This window comes from Narcine bancroftii, chromosome 11 (assembly GCF_036971445.1).
Source record: "Narcine bancroftii isolate sNarBan1 chromosome 11, sNarBan1.hap1, whole genome shotgun sequence".
Lineage (NCBI taxonomy): Eukaryota > Metazoa > Chordata > Chondrichthyes > Torpediniformes > Narcinidae > Narcine > Narcine bancroftii.
In genome coordinates, this window is record NC_091479.1 from 14,882,081 (window position 1) to 14,907,006 (window position 24,926).

At 43.8% G+C, this 24,926-nt stretch overlaps 1 protein-coding gene across 2 annotated transcripts in view; it reads left to right on the forward strand.

Annotated features, from left to right (window-relative positions):
- LOC138745536 (dual oxidase 2-like) overlaps positions 1–24,926 on the forward strand; it is a 109,130-nt gene that overhangs the window by 45,320 nt on the left and 38,884 nt on the right. For both annotated transcript variants that reach the window (XM_069902672.1, XM_069902673.1), the window contains 8 exons: positions 2,497–2,599; positions 4,493–4,665; positions 7,746–7,921; positions 13,550–13,665; positions 14,149–14,286; positions 18,312–18,425; positions 20,003–20,205; positions 21,949–22,134. In XM_069902672.1, coding sequence (XP_069758773.1) covers positions 2,497–2,599; positions 4,493–4,665; positions 7,746–7,921; positions 13,550–13,665; positions 14,149–14,286; positions 18,312–18,425; positions 20,003–20,205; positions 21,949–22,134 — 1,209 coding nt within the window. The remainder of the gene's footprint in view (positions 1–2,496; positions 2,600–4,492; positions 4,666–7,745; positions 7,922–13,549; positions 13,666–14,148; positions 14,287–18,311; positions 18,426–20,002; positions 20,206–21,948; positions 22,135–24,926) is intronic.

Here is a 24,926-nt window from a genome sequence, read left to right on the forward strand (position 1 = left end):
GCTATGATAGCGTTGTGCTACACTGACCGTGCCACCCAAATCACGTAGTGACCGTTATTGGACCAGAGGTTGCAGCACTGATCTGGAGAAAGAGGTTTGAATGCACATGATTACATAAAATGTAATGCAAAAATGCCCGTAAGACCACCATATATCCTGTCACCACTTGTCTTGTTCAGTAATGCCCTGTAAGAATCTGATCTGCAGGTGACTCTGGGCTCTTCAAAGTGGTTTATGAAGGGCTCTTAAGGATCATCAATAAATGTTGGTTGTGCAATGTGAATCAATACATTAAAAGATAAGTCTTACTAATTTACAGATGATTTTCTAATGAAATTACACATCAGGTGTGGGAAGAATAAGGCCAACACATAAAATGTAGATAGACTTCGAGCTTTATTATTTATAAATATGGTTTTAATCCCACTATCAAAACCAAAACTGTTTGGCAAAGAGAAAGAAAAGAATTCCCTGTCTCAGTAATAAATGACCAAATCAGAGATTTTGAAAGATATTCAAAAAGGGTCCCCACTAAGAACGTTTGAAAATTTAAATTCAAATCGTATATTGGGCATCGAATCTTCTCGAAATTTCAACATGACACGACGTCACGTATCCGTGGAGTGTGAGTCGGCAGAGCAGCGTCCTTCCATTTAAACAACACCGCCCTTCTAGCCAGAAGAGAAATAGGAGCTAATGCCTGCAAATCAAATGCCGTTAAAGTTATGCAACTCTCTCCAACTTCGAGCTTTATAAAATGCAGTTTCATTGCATAATGATCCCCAAATAATCCAGTACTGTAGAACATTAAATACTCATTGCAAACTCTGCTACATCTATAATGATGAGTATCATTTGAAGTTTGTGTGTCAAACAGAATCATTATTACTTTGTGTGATAAATCAGTTTATGACGTTACATTCATGTTTCCAGATTTTAATTGTTTTGAACCAATTATTGTCTGGAAATTCCTCCCAAGTCAAAATCAGAATCAGAATTTATTTTCATGAACATGTCACAAAATGTTGTTTCGTGGTGCAAAATTGCTCTAAGTTAATTTTTTTTAAAATTGAGGAAGTCTGTGGTTCATTGCCCATTCAGAAATCTGATGGCGGAGGGGAAGAATCTATTTTTGTACCATTGGGTATTTGTCTTCAGGCTCCATGCACCTCCTTCACCTGTGAAGAGGGAGGGTGAGGGTCCTTCAGGATAGAGGCTGCTTTCTTGAGAAACTGCCTCTTGTAGATATCCTCGATGGAGTGAAGACAGATGTCCATGATGGTGCTAGGCGAGTTCACAATTCTCTATAGTCTGAAACGGTTGCATTAAATAGGATTAAAATGGTTATATTGTCATGTTATCACTGAATCTGTTTGAGGAAAGGAATGCTTAGGGGAGGCAGAGAGTCGTGAATGCCTGGAATGCATTGCCAGGGGTGGTGGAAAAGGTTGGAACAATAGGGACATTTAAAAGACTCTTTGACAGGCACATGAATGCAAGAAAAATGGAGGGTTATGGGTGTGAGGTTGGGAAGAATTAGGTTGTCAGGTAGGGTTACATAAGTCGGCACAACATAGTGGGCTGAAGGGCCTGTACTGTGTTGTAATGTTCTGTGTTCCACAAAACTTGTGAAGTCTACGGATTTAATTTTGAAAATACAACTTCTACGTAAAGCCTCTGACTGATGGATTTCTAGGAGATTGGCTCTTCATTCTGTATTAACACTGCAGAGAGTCAGACAAGAGTTGTGGTGTAAATATGAAATGCATTATCTTTTCTCGCACTATAAAATTATTGCGATATTGTTACGAGCCCAGAGGTCCCCAAAACCCAGCAGCAATAGATATTCACCAAGACAAATGGTTACTTAAACAAAAGTTGCTTTTAAATTTCTTTGAACATGAAAACAGAATCACACTGTAACTTATCACTATTGACTTAACTAACCTAACTTAACCCCCCTTCTAATTCGAAGCGCATGTGTATGTAATGTGTGTGTAAGTTCAGAAAAGTTCTTTGGTTTACAGTCCAACCTCTTTCTTTCAGGTCACTACAGAGTTCCTTTTAGTTTCTCTCATTTCAAATGAAACATTAGGAAGCCAGTCCTCTCCTCTTGAATGAACCACAAGGGCTTTGATCAAGCCCTCTTCCAAATGGGGTTTTTCCACAAGCTTTCCAGCTTGTCCTGTTCCAGTCCCAGCTACTGCTGCTGGCTGTAACACTGAAGAACTGATCTCTCTCTCTCTCTCTCTCTCTCTCAGAGAAAAGCCTGTTTAACTCTCTCTGCTTGCGAACAGCAAGTTCCACTCCAGTCAATCTGCAGCTCCGACAAGCTTTTTCATCTGTTGCCATTTTGTAAACAACAATAAATTAGTGAAGTCTCTTGGGCACTATCCAAAGCTTTTGCAAAGGCTCTGGGGCCGACATGTGGCATGGTTAATTGGTGTACTTTTTTCCACCAAATTCACTTCGGTTTTGTTGACTTTGTGGCTTTAGAATCCAAATTTTAAGAATGCAAAAGACATTGACGAGCTGATCCTCGGAATGATATCCCAAAGAGCTGAACAGGAGGACAATATTGTGGTGACAGACCTAAGAGGTAAAACATTGCTGATGTTAGTATATCTGTGCCGTACTCCCTCTGCATCGGTTGCGACAGAAAGTTTTGCTGTGCTTCTGAAGTGAAGTTAATGTGCGTTCTGCTTATTGGCTCTATTATATAAATGAACAGATCTTCACTGCAACTGGAGGCAATGGCATCACTAGGGTTGGCGTCACCCGGTGCGGTTCACACACCCCCCCGCCCCCCCACAGGGACGCCAGTGTCTGGACGCTAAGTGATGGTTGCAAAACCAAAAAGGCAAAATGAATTTTTTGCATCCCTTTATTTGATTTTTTTTCTTCTCTCTGTTATTTATATGAATCTCCCTGGCAGTAATAAGAATGAGAATATGTCAATTTCTTTAAAAATATAAATTGATGAAAATGCTAACACATAAAGGTGCAAGCTGTATAGAGACAGAATTATTGAAAATGGTGCTTTCAGTTGATTATATGCCAAATGTGTGTGAGTACTTCACCACATGCATCAGAAGTTGAACTCAATTACCCACTCAGCCAACCCTCCTCCCCCTGATCGCTGCTGTCCCCTCCCCCACCTATCATCTCCTGCCTTTACCACCTCTTCTCCCCCATCTTTTGTTCAGATGCCTGACAGCATTTTCCTTCCCCCTTACCCACCAGCCATCCCTCCTCCCCATGATCGCTGCTGTCCCCTCCATCCCTTCTCCGCCATGATCTCCTGCCTTTACCAACCCACCCCCTCCCCCCCCCACCTGCCCACATTCTCTCATACCTTGATGAAGGGCTCAATCCCGAAATGTCGGTTCTGTATCTTTTCCTTTTGCTACACAAAGGACACTGTTTGACTAGCTGAGCTTTTCCAGCACTTGGTGTTTTAACTTCAACCACAGTGTCTGCAGATTTTCGTGATTTTCTTTTAAACTCATTTTACAGTAAGTTGTTCCCCAAATTTTCCTTCCCACGTGTGCTTTTTGATAGTTCATGTGCTCAGATATTTACATGCCCTATATTAATTTAATTGGAGCCTCCAATTACTTAAATAGTGTCCGTCTAATGCGATTGGTCAGGAGATTTTATTGCACAGTATTTTTCTAAGATTACACAATATAATTTCTCCTTCAGGAGATCCATGATTTATTCTTAGGAGTCCTCATGCAAGATGCCCTAGAGTTGGTGCTGAAGAAGGTGAACGCAAAGCTGGCATTAGTTTCTAGAGCAGCAATGTAACGTTGAGTCTATAAAGCACTAGTGAGACCTCACTTGGTGGACTGTGTACAGTTTTGGGCGGCGCGGCTTATTCGAGAAAAGATGTGCTGGCGTTGGAGAGGGTTCAGAAATTTGCTTGCATGACAGCAGGAATGCAAGGGTTAACACATGAGGAATGATTATTGGCTCTTGGACTGTACTCAAAGGATAAGGGTGGACCTCACAGAGACATTTTGAATGCTGCAAAGCCTGGACGGAGAGTCTAAGTCAAGAGGACACAACCTCAGGATAAAAGGGTGGCAATATAAAATGGAGATGCAGAAAAAATTCTTAAGCCAGGGGGTCATCGTGAGTCTGTGGAAACCTGTTGCTACAGGCGGCTGTAGAAGCAAGATCGCTTGGTGTATTTAAAGCAGATTCCTGTGTAGTCAGGGCATCACGGGTTACAGGAATGCTGGGGAGTGGGAGAATGAATTGCTTGTGATAGAATGGCGGAGCAGACTCGATGGCCCTACTTCTGCCCCATATCAGGTGCTTGTGCGATTTCACGCCCCACGAAGGCTGTGGTTTCTCGTTCTGTTTCCTCCTGAACTCAGGACTTGCTGCGTTTCTCCAGTGCATTTGAGCTTTGCACTCAAATCTGCAGACTATCTTGTTTAAGCTGAAATATTGTCTTATTGACTGTGCCATTGACCTTTTGCAGACTTTATGTATGGACCTTTGAGGTTTACAAGATCTGACGTAGTAGCACTCGACATCCAGAGGGGACGAGATAATGGTCTTCCAAGTTACAACCAAGTGCGAGAAGCTCTTGATCTTGAGCCAGTCAAGAACTGGTCGAATATCAACGCAGACCTCTACAGGGAGAATCCAAAGGTCAGACACCAGAATTGTTTTCTTCTGGCTTGAGAAACGTAGTGTTTGAAAGTATAATTCTTATAGGGCCAAAAAGATTCAAGATTCAATTTATTATCATTGTGTAATAAAGCAGGGTCATATTATATAGAGTTGATTTTTCCTGCTGTAAAGCGGACAGATTTGCCATTGGCATAAATTGCCTGAAGCGCCTCTTACAGTCAGAGAAAGAGAAGCAAAGGAGAGTCCCCCCCCAAGAGCCACCAAGTGCCCAAAGATTCGCCTCCAGCGCACTTCCGCAGCCTCCACAGCCACGCATAGTCCAAACCATTGGCAACCTGAGCCCCAGATCCGAACCTCCAACACGGTCAGGAGCCCCCTCAGTGCCTTCAGCACGCCCTTGCATCCTGGTTCCAATATCCGGTACCCCTTCAGCCAGCTTTGAGCCAGTATCCAGCAGTCCGCAGCCTGGCACGAGTCTTCCAACAGCAGTCTCTGAGGCTTCTTCGTCTCGAGTCGCCGCATGCGTGGGTCGTCCAGCCGCAGAACCCCCTCACTGGTCCCGCCACTGTGGTCGCCGTCCCGTGGGTCGTCCCCTCTGCTTCTCCTTCTCAGACGGGGGAGGAGGTCTCCCTATTTTCTGGTGCCCTGCACCAGTCCTCCACTCCCCTAGATTCTGCAACCCCTCGTGGCTGCTGCCAATCGTAGGCGCTGCTACCTTTGGCTCAGACCCCATGGTTGCGGGATTTTAGCTAAAATACCCATGCATTTAACGTAATTTTCCACTTGAATATCGATGAACACATTATCCTCTTGGTCCTTCCCGTCTTATAACAATGGACTAAGCCTCTGGAACCATGGACCAATTATTTGAAAGAGTTATCTCTCTTTCGCCCTATATTTTAGTTCAAATTTAAATTTAAATTAGATGTATAGCACAGAAGCCCACAAGCCCGTACTGCCTAATTACACCCAATTAACCTACAACCCCTTCCATTTTGAAAGGTGGAAAGAAACCGGAGCACCTGGGGAAAGCCCACCCAGCTTATGGAGAGAACATACAAACTCTTTACAGACAACGCCGGATTTTAACCTAGGTCGCCAGTGTGGTAATAGCGTTGTGCTACCTGCTACACTAACCGTGCCACCATTTCCTTTGAGATAGTTATCCACTTCCTTCATGAAAGTTATTACTGAACCTATCTCCATTCTCTCATCAGGTAGTGAAATCCAGATCATAAAATCGTATGCCCATTGAGAAATTGCGAAGTTCATATTTAAAGAGCATCTTAATTTAATATCCAACTAACAAATCCTTGCTGTCGCTCGAGAAAAGCTCCGCTGTACCCTCTCCACCCCCTTTATGCAAATGCATGGTTCCAATCGTTAGTTTAATTTTTAAAATTTAGACCTAAAGCACGGTAACAGGCCATATCGGGCCACGAGTCTGTGCCGCCCAATTAACCTACGCCCCTGGTATGTTTTTAATGACGGGAGGAATCTGAAGCCCCCGGGGTAAAATTCTCACAGATACAGGGAGAACGTGCAAACTTCTTACGACAGCGTGGATTCAAACCCCAGTCCCGAGTATTATAATACTTATATTATTATTATATTATATTATTATTAAGTATTATAATGCTTGGTATTATAATTTGCAGTTGTGGAATCATTTACCTGTCCGTTAAACTGAAGAGGTAATTTACAAATGTAATTTGCTTGGTATTGTTCACTACTAATTTTTAAGATTGGAACTTTCTGCACCTTACCAATACTTCAAAATGTTTTAGAAAGTTTTAGAGATACAGCACAGTGATAGGCCCTTCTGGCCCGTGAGCCCCGCTGCCCAGCTATACCGTTAACCAACAAGCCCCATTCAGCTTTGGAATGTAGGAAGAAAGCAGAGCACCCAGGGAAAACCCATTCTGGTCACGGGGAGAATGTACAAACTCCTTACAGACGGCGCTAGATTCGAATGTGGGCCGCTGGCACTGGAATAGTGACGCACTAACCGCTGTTTTCACCTGTTTTATTTCCCTCAATGATGTCTAAGTCTTGACCTGTAGGTTAAGACTCTTCCTCAGTAGGGAAAATTACCTCGGCCTGAAAGGTGATAGAGAAATTAAAAATAAAGAATTGTTTAAATTGTGTTGTCCTATGTAAAGGGCTCAGGCCCGAAACGTCAGCAATATATTTTTGTCTCCTATGGTTGCAGAAAGACCGGCTGAGTTTCTCCAGCATTTTGATGGCAATCACAGTACCTGCAGACTTCTGTGTTCTACTGTATTGTTTATTGTCATGCAGTTTGGCAAGCCACATAGGCAGCTCACAAAATGTTGGTGGGATGCTAAAAATTCATCTGGGCCCTCGGTTGGTTGCAAGTTAAAATCTCAATCAAGATGGTGAGAGGCATTGATCGTGTGGATGGCCAGAGGCTTTTTCCCAGGGTTGAATGGCTGAGACAAGGGGGTATAGTTTTAAGATGCTGGGGAGTTATGTAAAGAGGCGATGTAAGAAACAACATCTTCACACAGAGTAGTGGAGTGTAGAATGCTCTACAGGCAATGGTGCCAGTAGTGGTAGGATCTTTTAAGAGACTATTAGATTTTAGACATACATTCAGCTCAGCAACAGGCCATTTCAGCCCATGAGCCCGCGCCGCCCATTTACGCCCAATTGACTTGCAACCCCCGGTACGTTTTGAATGGTGGCATGACACCGGAGGCCCCCCCCTGCGCAGAAAACTCACACAGACACATGGAGAATGTGCAAACTCCTCACTGGCAGCATGGGATTCAAACCCTGATACCGATCGCTGGCGCTGTAAGGGCGCTCCACTGACTGCTACGTCAACCGTGCCGCCCTAATAGATAGGTATATTGAACTGAGTAAAACAGAGGGCTATGCAGAAGGGAAATTCTTGGTAGTTGTTAGAATAGGTCAGCACAACACTGTGGGCTGACAGGCCTCTACTGTGCTGTAGATTCCTATGTTTTATAATTGATGTGCGCTGATTTTTTTCAGCTTTTTTAATGCATTATGTTTTTCTAATTTTCTGAATTAAAAAGTAGTGAATGTTGTACCGTCTCTTCTTCTATCAGCTCATTAACCAACTGGCTGCACTGTATAATAATGACATATCCAGACTGGAGCTGTTTGTCGGAGGCATGCTAGAAAACAGAGACAACTCTTCACGACTCTTCACGGCCATCATTAAAAAACAGTTTGAACACATACGGGACGGGGATAGATTCTGGTTCGAAAATACCAAGAATGGGTAAGTTGAGATCTATTGATTGCATGCAAGGCAGATTGATTAATATATGGATTACAGTGTAACTCGCCAGGACAGTGTTCGCTCCTGATGCTGTTGGTGGGGAATTTGGCACTGAATGTCAAAGGTATTGCTAAACTTTATAACGTAACCACATGCCGAGAGTTAAACTTTATATTGTTTCAACGCCTCATGTTCTCTCTGGGCACCCTCCAACCAGACAGCATGAACAGCGACCTCCGATTTCTGCTTACTACACCCCCCCCACCCCCCCCTCACTGGCAGCACAGTTGGTGTAGCGGTTAGCTCAGCACCAGCGATCGGGACCAGGGTTCAAATCCCGCGCTGTCTGTAAGGAGTTTGTACATTCTCCCTGTGTCTGCTTGGGTTTTCTCCAGGGGCTCCGGTTTCTTCCATCGTTCAAAAACACACCGGCCGTGTAGGTTAATGAGGTGTAAATTGGGCAGCTGATATGGCCTGTTACCGTGCTGTATGTCTAAGTTTGAAAATGTAAAATTTTAAAGACGCCCTGCGTCTTTCTCTTTCTCTATGTCTCCTTTCCTCCCGCTTCCCACCCCTTGTCTCTCTGTTGTTCCCTATCAATCTGTCTTCTTTCTCCCACAGAGGTATTCCCACTCTGTCAGTTCTCATCTTTTCTCTTCTGCTCTCCTATCTATGGTCCATCTGTGGCCACTTGGCTGTTGGCCTGTGATCCTCCCTTGCCCTTTCTTCCCTCCTCCGCCCCGCCATTTTATTCTGGCTCCTGTCTACTATTGCTGATACCATAATGGACTCAGGCCTTGAAGCCTTTTATGGATGCTGCTACGGGACCTGCAGCACTTTTCTGTATTTGCTACAATCTCACCGATTGCAGACTTCCCTGTTTCACACTTTGTCATGTTGTTCTGGCACCATGGCATCTGTGAATATTTATTTACCGTGTATCTTTGCATTTATTTTCTACTTTTCTTTTTAAGATATTTTTATTGAAGTTTGCAATAATAGAAAAATCAAACAATACATTGAAATACAAATTACACGAAAAAGAAAAAAAAACACATCCCCGTTAATTCAAAACCCCCCCGACAAGGTTGGAAAAAAAAACTAACGTGGGCGTCAAGTGACGACAATCTGGAAACAGACAGCACAGCGTCTAACAACAACCTAACAACCTAAAACTTTAGATTCCATAAGAGGGCCCCCATGTCTTTAGGAAATTAGTATTTGAATATTTAATGGCATATCTAATTATTTGTGAACTTAAACAAAACATATCATTTATCCTGTGTGTGTGTGTGTGTGTGTGTGTGTGTGTGTGTGTGTTTGTGTGTGTGTGTGTGTGTTTGTGTGTGTGTGTGTGTGTGTGCGCGCGCGCGCACGTCTGTATTTCTTCCTTTTCAACTTAATTTATGCATACTTTTGTCGCTTTTTTTTAAATTAAGTACCTGTTTCGCTGCAGGATATAATAATTTCTGAGTATATGTACATTTTACTTTCTTTTTCTTTCTTTGGCTTGGCTTCGCAGACGGAGATTTATGGAGGGGTAAATGTCCACATCAGCTGCAGGCTCGTTTGTGGCTGACAAGTCCGATGCGGGACAGGCAGACACATAAGACAATATACATTCTCAATTATATTTTGTATGACCTTTCTCCTTTTATAATTATGACCGATGAACCATAGAACATTACAGCACAGAAGATAGGCCCTTCTAGTCTGTGCCGACCTATTATTCTCCCAAGTCCCAATGACCTGCACCCATGCCATATCCCTCCATACCCCTCCCATCCAAATTTTTTCCCAAACTGTATAAATTGAGCCCACACGCATCACTTCAGGCTAGCAACTCATTCCACGCTTCCACCACTCTCCGTGTGGAGAAAATCCCCCATATAAACGGTTCACCTTTCACCTTTAACCCATGTTCTCTCGCTTGTATCTCGTATAGCTTTATCAAAGGAATCCACTTTAAATTAGGTAGCTTTAGCTGCAACTATATTTTGCTCAAATATATGCTAAAATCAGTAAAATATTACTTACCCCATCCACCATTAATATTGTTGTAGCACAGATGAAGGCCACTTGGTCCATCAAATTTATACTGGACCCAAGTAGAACAACCTCATCAGTCCCATTTATTGCTTCTTTCCTCATTGATCTGAAAATTATTCTCCCTCAGGTAATCTCATCAGTTTTCCATTAACTGATCATCTTTGCAAAGTGAGTTCTGTGTCATAACTACTCTCTGCCTAAAGAAAGTTTTTCATCCTCCTTGGATCCATTAGGCATAGGAGTAGAAATAGGCCATTCAGCCCATCGAGTCTGCACCCCCCCCCATTTAATCATGAGCTGATCCATTTTCCCACTCGGCCCCACTGCCCGGCCTTCTCCCCATAACGTTGAATGCCCTGGCTCATCAGGAGCCCATCAATCTCTGCCTGAAATACACCCAATGACCCGGCCTCCACAACCGCCTGTGGCAACAAATGAAACAGATTTACCATCCTCTGGCTGAAGAAGTTCCCTCACTTTTCTATTCTAAGCGGACACCCTTCAAACCTGAAGTTGTGCTCTCTTGTCCTTGCAGTACACCACTTTATATATGTTCTGGCTTTGTTAGTACTTGCTGTAGTTTGTCTGGACACGCCCCTTGCTGACTGTGCCGAGGCTCGTCCCACAGACCCCTGAATAAAGGCAACTGTGCCACAGCTGCCTCCTCAGTCCAGGACAGTCAACCAGCATGGACGGACATCCAGTTTCTACATAATCTCTAGTCGTTTGAAGTAATTGATGGTGCATCAGTCCTGTACTCTCCCACCATGGCAAACAGCCTTTTTACATCTACTCTATCCACGTCTTTGAACATTCTAAATGTTTCAGTGAGTTCCCCCTCATTCTCCTAAATTCTAACAAATACATACCGAGAGCTGACAAACACTCCTCTATATGATAACCCTTTCATTCCTGGAATCTCCCTATGAACCCCCTCCAATGTCACACTCCTTTTCTTAAACGAGGAGCTCAAATCTCCAAGTGCGGTCTCATCCTTGGCCTGAAATCTTAGATCTCTGCCCACGATCCTTGAAACATCTGCTAAACCAGCCATTTTCAACAAGGCCCTTCGCCCACCACTCCCAGGGAGGCCACAGCGCATTTAAGTATAAATCAATGGTTCTCAACCTCTTTTGCCTATAAACCTTGAGAGTTTGTCAACCATCTGCAAATTGGAGGAGAAACACCTAATATTCCAACCAGATATTAAGAAAAATGTCTCCAATTTTTGCTAACCCACTCCCCACTCTTCCCTCCTGTCTTCAGCTCTCCAACCCTTTCCCTCTCCATTCACAGATGCATTCTCCCCTCCCCCTGTTTGCTAGTCTGCCCTCCCTCCTCATCCACCTATTACCTCCTGCCTGAGGGACTGCGCTCCTCCCCCTTCCCCCCACCACCATTTTGTCCGCGTCGACTTTTGGCTCATACCTTGATGTAGGGCTCAAGTCCAAAACGTTGGACAAGTATCTTTATCTTTTCTATATAAATCTGATCTGCTGAGTTTCTACATGTGGTGCACTGTTAGCCAGAATCAGACACACACAAGGTAAAGACTGTAAACAGGCTTTAATCAACAAAGACTTCCACAGAGCCAGGCTGGCTCTGGCAGCATCAACTCTGAGTGAGGTCTCGGGAGGCCGGCGCAGGCTTATATCCCAGAGGGTGATAGACACCCGACCGGGTGGGGCTTGATCCCTTCAGGCCGACTGATTGACAGCCGACCAGGTGTTGTCCCGTCCCCTTACACTCCTGCAGGTACAGAGGCTGCCCCCTGTAGTAGGCCGGTGGTGGACCACCACACTACTGCATTGTGTTTTAACTTTTTTTTAAGTAGTTGGTAGGGGAGAGGTACAGGAGAAGCCAAAACTTGACTGTTTCACAGGGAAGAGAGCCTATAAACTTGGCGGGGATTGGGGATGGGGGGGCGGGGGGTGCATAGCCAAGCTGCCTAAACCATTCATCCACTGAATGAATGAATAACTGAAGTTTATTCCCACATACATAAGACATAAGCACAAAGTACAGATGCGATGAAAGTTTAATTTGCTGCAGTTTCCCAGGGCACATAAAATACAAGAGAAAAGGAGAGATGGTACTAGAAAAAGAGAAAGGGGAAAGGTCAACAAATAAATAATAAATATCAGCAGGTCATTATTAAGCAAAACCATACTCCCTCATCAAATCTCCTTTGTTCAAATGGGAACACAACTTCTCTTGTCTTTTAGGACAGGATTCCTTTATCCCAAGAATCATTCTACAAACACCACAGGAGGCAGAGAACGCTTCAGTAACCCCATCGATCTCTGGGATTTTTATTTTCTTGCTCTGATGTGTTTTTCTTAATATTACATTTTAAAATTTTAAAGGCAATATTAATTGCGTTGCATTAAATTCAAAAATTATTCAGTTGTTTATGCACGTGATCTATATAAAATAGAAAAAAACCCTACTCCCCCTCCTTCCTACCTCCCTCCCCTCCCCCCCAGAACCTCTAAAAAGAAAGAAAAATGATTGAAGAAAGAAGGGCGGGAGAATGTGAATGGAATAAATGAATAGAGCATAGATTCTAATATTGGATGTTAGCAAGAAGTGGCGCATATCGAACCCACATTTTAATTTCCTTAAATAATGAATCAACCAAGATTTATGCTGAAGCAATATTGGTACCTACACTTTACAAAATTAGGCGTGGAATACAAATTCAATGCCTCACAAGAAACCTCAAACTTTCAGGTTTATGCACCATATTTTACATAACAAGTGATATTTATTTCATAAACGATACATAATCTTCTCTAACGTGCCATGTCTCCATACCCAAACCTACGTCTGACTTCCGTGATATTTCTAGACATTTCCGAGAGACCGTTGAAGCAATTTGTACAAATTCAATTTGATGGATAGTTCATTTTAATTTAGGTCCTGCGACCTTAATATTACTCCACAAAAATAATATCGGATCCTTTGGGAACTTGACCCCCGTAATCCGTTCCAAAAAATTACTGACTTCGAAACAAAAATGTCTGTCTTTAGGACATTAGAAGTTAAATGCAAAAAAATTTCCAATCTCACGTTCACACTTAAAGCAGGATTTAATTTATTTAATTTTTGCCCTGATGTGTTGTCTATTCGTTGAACAGGACAGGAGGACAGTCAGAAGCAGGCTGCAAGGAGGTTGCTTTATCCATTTATACGGACTGCTTTGACATCTTTCTTCCCAGTGCACCTGGAAGATTAGCAGAGCGGTTAGCCCAACACTATTACAGCTATTGGGACATAGGTTTGAATCTGGCATTCTCTTTAAGGAGTTTGTACACCCCCCCCCCCCCATAAAAGACAAGCCGTGGGATAGGAGGTCCTGTTACCATGCAGTATCTCTGAAGTTGATTAAAAAAAATTAATAAAGCATCCTGGCAAATACTGGCTTAATTTCTGAATTGGCATAAATAGAGTGTGTATATGTGAAAGACAAAGTGTCAGTAAGAATTAAGATCGCCGTGGAAAGGAATGCTGTGAACGACAAACAACACCTGAATATTTTAGACTGGGAAAGAGGATGGTAAATTCTGTTTCTTGCAGGATTTTTACAGAAGCGGAACTCAGATCCATTTGGAACACAACGTTCAAAGATGTTTTGCTGGCAACCATTGCAGAGCCTGGGAATATTCAGAAAGACGTATTCTACTTGAAAGATGGTCAGTGGCGCAGGGCTGCGGAGACCTGGGTCTTACTCTCTACTGATGATCAGCAAGATATTTACAAATCTCAGCAGAGCTATGCAACAAAATGGCCTAACTCAAAATTAAGGCAAAACTGTTACTGCAAGGAACACATTAAGTCAGTGGTACAGGGTTGGGGGGGGGGGGGGGGGGCATTCAAACAGACGTTCGAAAACACACTCAGCTGAAGGGGGGGGCGGGTACCATGAATCTTTTCTACTAGTCATCCCAAGCAGCTGAGCGGGAATTCTTTTGACCAGGATCTAAGCAGCTGAGAGACTGAGGGGATAAATCTTTGAATGAAAAACAGCAGAATTGAAAGAGCACTTGAGAAATTTTGCAATGATTGCAAAACATCTCACTGAGATGTTTGAGGACAGCTCTTGTGGAGATGCAATGCACAACAACACTTTGTCTACACTTCCTTATTAATTTAAATTTTTTTTTGCATGCTTTCAGATGATCCCTGTGTTCAACGAAAGCAGCTGACCGACAGCGATATGGAACCATGTGTGAAAGTCAGCACCCTCCATTACTTTGATGGCAGTGGAGCAGGCTTTGGAATACTTATTGCTGCCCTTTGCTGTTTCCCTCTAGGTCTGTAGATTCTATTTTCCTTTTAGTTTTAAATCTTTTTAAAAAATATTTATTTACGGCAAATATTTACTCTGCCCATTGTAACCCGTGCCGCCCAATTTCATCTGATTGACCTACAATCTCGTCGTTGTCCTGGGTAAACTTGTACCTCTCCCTTTGTTCGTTTTAGATTGGTCACAGTGTTTGAGCTACCGAAAGAAAATAGACACACACACGCCGAGAGCACTTCAGTTTATACAAATGTTTATTACAAATTCAAAAGCTGATTTCAAACTACAATATTCAAGCCCTTCCCAATTATACTTAACGCCTGGACTGGTCCCAACTGCCGAAGTGAGGCAATGAACGCACACTTGTAGTAGGTTGTCGGGGCGCCAGTAGCAGCTTCTCCACCTCCCCCGACTGGGATGTTAGCTGGACTCTAGAAATTCTTCTTCTTGCTGAGAGATGTTACCATCCCTCGGAGAGTCTCTACTTCAGCAGTGGGACCATGGCTTATATTACCCAAAAAATTGTTTACTCATAGCTTCTCTCTTTAAATAAATGATTTAATTATCTTCAAGGTCTTCTGACAGTCTGTGACCAACAAAAGGCAACTACATCTCTGGGCCTCATGGTGTAAATTAGATAATGTCTACTGATTCATATGCATCCCTTCTTGCATAAGCTGGTCTAAATCCTCCATTACAGTTGTACCCAGAGGAAACTCACACAGACACAGGGAAAGTGCACAAACTCCCAACAGAGAGTGCGGGATTTGAACCAGGGCCGCTGGCGCTGTGCCAATGTCGTGCTAACCCTGCCACCCGAAAGCAAAGCAAAAAAAGAATTGGAATCCCCTTGCATTTTCATCATGTACCTCAGTGAAAGAGAACAAGCCACTGTTCCCAAACGTTTCCCATTAGTCACCATATTTTGTATAATTATAACATTAAAAGCGATCCCCTTGCTTTTGGAAGGTGACATATTTTGAAATTGTCCCCATTGCTGAAAAGTAATGAGCGCAAAGCAACCCATTGTTGATTTAGTCATGTTTGTCATCATTTTAATGACGAAACAATACCAGTTGAAATATTGGACTGGTCCTTATACTTGGACATTTAGTTTGTGTAACAGCGGAAAGACCAGCTGAGTTTCCTTGATGCGTCGTCGAGCAGAAAAGCAGACACAAAGCATAAAGTCTGTTCCGCAGGCTTTATTCCACACAAACTACCACGGAGCTGGCTGTGAGAATAGCCGTGCTGGCTCTGAGATTGACCTCGAGGGGCCGGCTGTGGCTTCTATCCCGGAGGGGGATTGGCGGGGTTTGGTCCATTCAGGTCGGCCGATTGACAGCCGGCCAGGTGTTGCCTGGTCCTCCGATGCACTTCCTGCAGGTACACAGATCGCGCCCCCCCCCCAACCCCCCCCCTGCCTGCAGTCAGCTAGTGGTGTATCACCATAAATTTCTCCAACATTTCAGTGTGTTTTTACTACAACGGTGGAGCGCGAACTTTGGGGCTTCACACCCAACGTTGTAACGATTCGTACTTCTGATGTAAATTGGAGCTCCAAGCGCTAACCTATGGCCATCATGTGACCATGGCAGTTGAACTAGAATTTGCACTGGTTTGTTGCTTTTTGAACTAAATATACTGAAATGCTGGAGGAACTCAGCTGGTCAATAGAGTGCTGACGTTTCGGGCCTGAGCCCTTGGTCAAGGAAAAATCAGAAAACGCAGGATCTATCAGAAAGTCTCAGAATTCAAACAATGGGGGAGGAATCCAGACCAACAAAAGGTGTTAACCTGATATGATCAGGAACTAGGTTGAATTTATCATAACTGTGTGAAAGGAGACCGGAAAAGGAGAGACAACAGGGGAAGAAGGGGGTGGGAGTTTAGCGAAAACCAGTAAAGTCGATATTAATGCCATTCTTTTGGAGGGTGCCCAGTTGGAAGATGAGGTATTGCTCCTCCAATTTGCTGCTAGTCTCCGTCTGGCAGTGCATGAGACCATGGACAGACATGTCGGCAAGGAAATGGAATAGTGTGGTGATACGATCACTAGCCAACTTCAGGGGGCGATCTCTGTACCTGTAGGAAGATCACCTAAGGGTTGACTCCACCTGGCCTGCTGTCAATCAGCCCACCTGAATAGACCCCTGGGGGGGCTGACTCCACCTGGCCGGCTGTCAATCAGCCGACCCAAATATAAACCTGAGTCAGCCCCTCCTGAGCCACCACAGCTGAAAGTGGTATGTCCAGACTTTCGTGTTTTGTTTCTGCTTGCTGCTACCACAATGTGTCACAAATGGAGAATTGAAATGGGTGGCCATTTAAATAGAGGCTGTGTGGGCAGCTTCAGAATTGACTGTAGGTTTCTGGACACCTCGGGTGTTCCTCCTCCTCTCTCCGAAAGGAGCTCTATGAGAGTCTCTCTCCCTTCTCCCAATCTGCACACTCCCTGCTGCTCTCAAGCTCGACGACCATGAGCTTGTCCAGATTGGTTTCCACATTTCCTTTCTAGCTAGTTGCCCCCATCTTCATCTTGTGTCTCGTGATGGAAGTAAAAACGCACAATGCTGGAGAAACTCAGCAGGTAAAACAGCATTCTTGCATAGCAAAGTTGAAGATGCAACGTTTTGGGCTTGCACCCTTTATCAAGGTACCTTGTGCCTTGTGGCTTCCAGCTCTGGTCTCCCAGTTTGGCTCCCCACAAGGATCTCAGGTAGCTGCACTGCATTGACCGCTGCTGCCTTCACTTCTCTCACTGAATTCTAGGGATTTATTGATTGTTTAATGCATAAGCTTGGGAATTGAAGACAATAGCCAGTGCTAGAAGAAAAACTTCAAGGAGACCTGAAATTTAAGCACCAGGGCACACTCAGTGACCCCCTTCACACTGCTAACTTGAGGACCAACCAGTGATTAGTTGGAGGAAGCCCATATGATCCCTGACTTTGTCGATTCACCAGAGTGATGAAATTACATCACCAAATGAATCCCCCTATCCAATTACTGAAATGGCTTATTGGGAGTTACTATCTCAGAGGATCTTTCCTGGACCCAACACACCAATGGCCTCAAGAAGAAAACAAGTCAGCGCCCCTACTTCCTCAAGAGTTTGCGGAGGTTTGGTACGACGCCAGAAACCCAGGCAAATTTCCACTGAGGTGTGGTGGAAAGTGTTCTGACTGGCTGCATCTCAGTCTGGTATGGGAATACCAGTACCCTCCAAAAGGTAGTGGACACAGCCAGATATCACAGGCAAAACCTTCCCCACTTCTGAGTACATCTACAGGGAATACTGCCATCAGAGAGCAGCAACAATATCATCAAAGACCCACACCACCCAGCACACACTGTGTACTCACTGCTGGCATCAGGAAAGAGGTATCGATACCACAAAACTCACACCACCAGGTTCAGGAACAGCTGCTCCCCCTCTACCATCAGACCCCTCAACAACAAACTCAATCAGGGACTCACTTAAAGACTCGTACTTTTTCACTTAATTGATTTTCTTTTTGTTCTCTTTGTATTGCACAGTGAGTTCATTTACATTCATTAGCTGTTTACCTGTCAATACCAATAAATGGTCATTCTGCCTCACCCGCAGGAAAAAGGAATCTCAGGGTTGTATGTGATGTCGTGTATGTACTCTGACAATAAATATGAAAGTTTGAGGTTTCTTGTGAGGCATTGAATTTGTATTCCACATCTAATTTTGTAAAGTGTAGGTACCAATATTGCTTCAGCATAAATCTTGGTTGATTCATTATTTAAGGAAATTAAAATGGTGGACAATTTACATTGTCCTCATTTTGAAGCAATACTCCCTGTGAATGATCTATCTCTGTGGTTCCAAGAGGTTCTAATGCCTACCATTAATCCACCTATTTAAATACAGACAACTTCTTCTGAACAAAGTCACCAAGACAGAGACATTGCATGGACCAGCTCTCCTTGAAGGTGGAAAATACATCACAAGTTCTCCTTCGTTATGCCTTCACAGTAATGACTCTTCTATTATTTATTTTACAGCGGCCTTGCTTTTGGCTTTCACAATATCTCTGAGTCGAAAGAGAGAAAAGAAGAGATTACAGAACATGAAAGCCTCATTGAAGAAGCAAATCTCCCCAGGAGGCAAAATTCAAGGTATTAATTATAACTTACAAAATAAAACACTTATTTGTAACAGCGACTGGAATTGATCAATGTACATTTCACACATTTATTTCTGCATGGTTTCAGTGCAGACACCAACAATACTATTGAAACAGTTTAACATTTTTGTCTTTGTGGCCTTCAAAATACTAACCCCCAAATCACTGGTTAAGAGAAGTAACATTTAATAGAATTTTTAAAAAATATGAGGGAGGAAATTGGTCTTCAGGTGTTGAAATGGTCCAAAGCAAACACGAAAGCAACTGCAAAAACAAACTTTCCATCACTTTGCAAAGCATGAGCGCTCTGTTACAGAAAGAAGCACTGCCATGAGCAATTAGCTTACTACAAAGAAAACTGACTCACAATATCATATTTATTTATACGTTTTAATCTCTAGTCCTCTGGAACATTCAAACTAACTGCTCCATTTAAGAACACACTCCTCCAAAGTTCTCTTGGGGTTCGTTAGTTAGTCTCACACCACCCGAACCATCTGAGAGAGCAAGGAGCTCCTCATCAGCTCCTAAAATGATAACGAGAAAGAAAAATGCAGCCCCCCCCTTCTCCTTCCAATCACTATTTTAAAACTAACATTTTTTATTGAACACTAAAACCTACTTTCTCACAGTCACTAGCCCTGAATAGTGCATGAATATTGGCTTTTGGTTGTACCTGTTCTCCACTTGGATCCAGTGATCTTAATGTCAGGAGAGGACGGTGACTGATACTCATCCAAACATTGAGAACCAGAACCGAGGATGAATTATCCCGTCCCTTCATTTGCCTCTTTGTACAAGATGAAACGCCAGCCCGTAAAACAATGAGATGGAAACAGTCAACCCCTTTACAGCTATTTCCAGCCAATGAACAGTTATATAACATTCAAAGTTACATTTTCTTGTTTCTCTGACACTAAATGTCTTGTATCCCCAAAATTACGCAGTGAACAGGACAAGCTGTTGGCTGTTGTGTGTGTGTGTGTGTGTGTGTGTGTGTGTGTGTGTGTGTGTGCGTGTGAGTGTGTGTGTGTGTGTGTGTGTGAGTGTGTGTGTGAGTGTGTGTGTGTGTGTGTGAGTGTGTGTGTGTGTGTGAGTGGGTGTGTGGTGTGAGTGTGTGTGTATGTGTGTGTGTGAGTGTGTGTGTGTGTGAGTGTGTGTGTGTGAGGGTGGGTGGGTGGGTTGGTGTGGATGTGTGTGTGTGTGCGTGTGCGTGTGTGTGTGTGTGTGTGTGTGTGTGTGTGTGTGTGTGAGTGTGTGCGTGTGAGTGGGGGGGTCAACTTCAGGATTGAAGGGAAACCATTTATAATAGAGATGAATTCCTTTAGCCAGAGGGCAGTAAGTCTTTGGAATTTGTTGCCACCGCCAGTTGTGGACAACTCACTGGGTGTATTTAAGGGAGAGATTGATAGGGTCTTGATTAGCCAGGGCATCAAAAGTGAAGAGGAAAAGGACAGGCAGTGGGATTGAGTGGGGGAATGGATCAGCTCACGGTTGAATGGCGGGACAGACTCGATGGGCTGAAGAGCCTATCTTTGCTCTTATGTCCTCTGGTCTTATTGCATTTAGCCTCCGAATGGCAAGGACCCAAAGAAGCCATCCGGAATGTCAGCATCATCCTCCACTCCAACAAGTGCATTAAAGTCATGGATAGCAAGCATTCCATCATCCGAAACATCAGGCTCACTAATGGTAGCCACTTCGACATTATTCAATCCACCAACAAGGAACAAAAAGCCCTGTTGCTGAAGGTCCCCAAAGAATATGATCTGGTAGGTCTTGGTATTTGTCACATGTATGAGGATGCATTGAAAAGCTTTGTTTTGTGTGCTATCTGGGCAGGTCAACTCATACTTAAGATAGTGCAATATAATAGTCGAAAAGTCGGGGTAGGAGAGGGCACCGAGGAAGGTACAATCAAAGCAGTGCAATGGCACTTCATGGAGGTCAACTCAAGTCCGATAACTGCACAAAAGAAACTATCCTTGAAGATCATGAATCTTCTGCCTGTTGAAACCATGATCACGAAGCATAGGGAGGAAATGGTGGGGGGGGGGGGTGGTGGGGGAGGGTGTGGTAGAGGGATTGTTAACCAGGAAAGGGGGGGGGTAAAGGATGATGGAAACAACAGGGTGAGAGGTAAGGTCAGGGGATTGATAGACATGAGAAGGGGAGGGATAGAGGTGAGTGTGTGTGTGAGAGGGGAGGGAAATTGGGGAGAGAAAGAGGCAGGAGAGAAGGAGGAGGAGAGAGATAAAGGGGGCAAGGATGGGGAGACAGAGGGAGAGAAGGGGTGGGGAGAGAGAGAGAGAGATGGGGAAGCAAAGAGAGAGACAGGAAGAGTGAGAGAGAGAGAGGTAGAGACAGCTGAGTTGGGGGGATGGTATGGGAGCGGTATGATATTTGGGAAGAGAGGCAACTGGTGCTGGAATCTGGAAGGTGAGAATAGTAGTGATGGGAACCGTCAGGGCTGTGGTGGATGACAGTGGAGACCAGATTGAACGAGGTGAGGGAGGAGATCTGATGGGCGTAGGTAGGAGGGGAAGTGGGATGAAAATGGGAGGGAGTGATGGTGGGAGAGGGGTCAAAACAAGAGGTGGAAAGGGACTAGAGCTGGAAAAGAAGGGGGGGAGGTACATAGAAGGTGAGGGTTCCCTGAAATTAAAAACCAGTATTCATAATTTTGGGCTGCAGACGATCCAGGTGGAATATGAGGTGTTGTTCCTCCCATTCATGTTGGGCCTCACTCTGGCAGAGGACAAGCGCAATCTTTTCTCTCCTCCAAAATTATATTATTTCATCCTATTACCTTTTCTTCATTGAGCATTTAAATAGTATCCCCTTTGAGAGAGAGAAAAGTGTCATAGAACACTACAGCAAATTACAGGTCCTTCGACCCTCGAGGTTGTGCTGACCTATATGTTCCTACCAAAAGAAAACTATACCCTTCCAACCTCAATATTTTCCTTTCATCCATGTGCCCCAAATGTTTCAGCCTCTGCCATCGCCCCTGCCAAAGCATTCAGGGAACCACAACTCTCTGTAGAAAACGTACCCCTGATGTCTCTCCCTAACTTTCTTCCCTTCAATTTGTACTAATGTCCTCTGGTGTTTGCGACTCCCGCTCTGGGAAAAAGGTGCTGGCTGTCTACCCCTGCCTCTCAGAATCTTGTTGACCTCTATTAAGTCTCCACTCATCCTTCTGCGCTCCAAAGAGAAAAGTTCAAGCTCTGCTAACCTTACCTCATTTGCCTTATTTTCCAATCCAGGCAACGTGCCGGTAAATCTCCTCTGCACCCTCTCCACTTCTTTCTCGGAATGAGGCGACCAGATATGAACACTACATTCGACATGTGGTCTCACCAGAGATTGAACGAATTGCAAATTATCCTGAACTCAGTCCCTGACTGATGAAGCCCAGCATCCCATCGCTCTTCTTAACTATCTTATTGATGGATAAATGTTTAAAAGTAACGTGGGTTAATATTAATGTAAACACTGCCTGTTATCTTCAGGTGCTGATGTTCCACAATGAAGATGAACGAAATGAATTTGTGGCAGATTTAAAAAAATACCTGGACAACTATGGCATACATCTGCTGGTGCATGAAGTGCGAGAGCGCACTCTGTTGAAGGAAGCTGTAACAAAGCAACAGAGAATTAAAATCTTAGATACATTCTTCCGTCGTGTGTTTGCACAGGTACTGATACAATTATTTTGTGGAACTTGCATCGTAAAGATATAAAGATAACGGTTAGCGCAATGCTATTTCAAATCTGGTTCTGTCTGCGATGAGTTTGTACGTTCTCTCTGGGACCCTCCATGTGCTCTGGTTTCCTCCCAAAACACAAGCCGTTAATTGTGTGACATGGTGGTGGGGTGGGGGAGGCGTGGGTTGAGCTTCCATCTTGCTGTTGTCGTTACAATACCAAAAGCAATCGCGCTAATGTCGTCCCATGCAATGTCGTAATTGCATCGCAATTTACTGGCAGCCACTGCTAATAGCCAATTTTGCGTTGGCATGGTGGTTAACACAATGCCTTTACAGTGCCAGCGATTAGGCCTGTCGTGGGTTCGAATCCCATGCTGTCTGTAAGGAGTTTGTACGTTCTCCCCCTGTCTGTGTGGGTTTTCTCTGGGGCCTCTGGTTTCCTCCCACCCTTCAAACCAAGCATAGGTTAATGGGGTATAAACTGGGCAGCCTAGAATCATAGGGCCGAATTGTCCTGTTACATCGCTATATGTATAATTTAATTTTTTAAAATGTGGACCTCATACAGGCTGCTGAGGGAACAGAGAACTGGGCACTTCCTAACTCCTAAATGTCCTTTGGTAAGTTGGAGGTTATAGGTTTCTATTTATTACCATGGCAGCAAGGAATAGAGATCAGCTTTTTGGCTCGTTTTTGAATATCCAAAACGCTCCTAGATTCCCTACCATGATACGGTCATTAAATTCCAGTGAAAAGCGACCCAACACATTTTCTATGTGTAGACTCACACAGCCCCTTTCATCCCCTTGCTTCAAGAGTGGCATGTTTGTCATTGCGGTTAGCGTGACGCTTTTGCAGTGTCAGCGATCCTTGTTTGAATCTGGCGCTGTCTATAAGGAGTTTGTACGTTCTCCCCTTGACTGTGTGTGTTTCCTCCCACCCTTCAAAACGTACCGGTGGTTGTAAGTCAATTGGGCAGCGCGGGCTCGTAGGCAGAAAGGGTCTGTTTATGTGCTGTACGTCTAAAATTTAAAATTTAAACATTTATATTTATATTTCCCCTCATAACAACCAGTCTAAGGCAGGGCATCAAAACTAAGACAAAACATTATGTGGACAGCACTGTTATTCCTTCCCCTGAGTGAATCCTCAAACCCTTATTTTCTCTTCCCCAGTCGAATCTTCAAGCTTGGGATGAGACACTCTTGATTCGTCTGGAGTCCATCAGAGTTATGCTATAGGGAGGGAGGGATCAGTTGATCCAACACATCAAGAGAAGAACCGGGAAAGTGTCCCATGGGCCTGTTCTTTAGATGCTAGTTCAGCCGGTCACTGACACCATCCAGTAAGCATTCCTCAATCTTGGGCTCCTGGCTGGCTTGCCAAATGTTGTCTTGAAACTGCCGCTTCCCAATGCAAAGACCACAGCACACAGAACTGATACAGTTCACTCTTTATTGGACACCAAGTTAACCTGAAAGACAGGGCAGAGAAAGTCCTCGTGGATACTGCTCTGTGAGAATACAGGGGACTGATGGACGAGGCATCCTCTGGATGAGTAGGGGTCAGATTTCCTCCTCGAAAGCCATCTCCATTGGGGGGGGGGGGGGGTCTCTGTTCAACAAAGGAATGCATCAATTTTTATACACTCAAGTAAACAAGTTGAACTAAAAGATTACATCATTATTCGATATGTAAGGTAAGTTACCATATGGGGTAAATCACATCCCTGGTAGCCCCCTCCCCTATATCCCTGTGTCGGTTGAATAATAAGAGCACTGATTTGCACTTACTCCACGTTCATCAAAAACACACATTCCTTTTCTTAGATTTGTTTTTTGATTTGTAATTTTTAATTAGTCCTTCCATTTCATCATATATGTTTACATCAAAAGTACCTTCTTTCAACCACCTAGTCAACAGTATCTTAGTTCTTTTTTCCCATTTTTCAGAATTTTTTGTAATATTTTTAGATACTGGGAACTTTTTTTTAATCAATATCTCGACTGCAATTGCTTCATGTCCCTAATTTGTCACTTTCCAATTTCCGCTGGATTTTTGAAATTTTACAAAATATTATCCAATTGGTTTGGATTTTTCTCGCCTACCTGCTCTGCACATGCAGACCCCTACTCTCTAGGGCTGTATTCACAGAACGCCCTATCCTGCCCGTGCTGACCCCTACTCTCTAGGGTGGCCTCGTCCGTTCAGTCCCCTGTATTCTCACAGAGAAGTATCCATGAGGACTTTCTCTGCCCTGTCCGTACAGACCCTCATTACATACGAGGCGGTATCCAGAAGGATTTAACAGCACCACATCGAAATTTTCTTTAGTTATTCTATGTTATCTTAACTATACTCACCCCCAATGAAGTTTTTCCTGATCTCTTGGCCCCCTTTAACTACAATTTTGCCAGATTCTTTGGCAGTTGTTTCACACTTCTGTGTCCCCGAAACCTCCAACACTAACAGAATTTTTAGTCCAAATTGTAACAAAAGCAATTACACTTTTTTCTGGGTGCTCCCTTAATTCTGTTACTCAACCTGCCGTTCCCTTTTTCGTGAGTCTCTTTCCGACCCTGCTCGCAGCGCCAAACATGTCGAGGTTTGTCAAATGCCAAGAATAACCAGGAGACGCAGAAGATTCTTCAAGAAGTTTTAAACTTTTATTTGCAAACGGAAGCTGTGGCAGTTAAAAAAAAACTAGTCACTGATTGCCTACGCAACATTAGTGCAGAGCTTTTTTTTAATTTTAGAGTCCTGACTTAAAATCACATTTC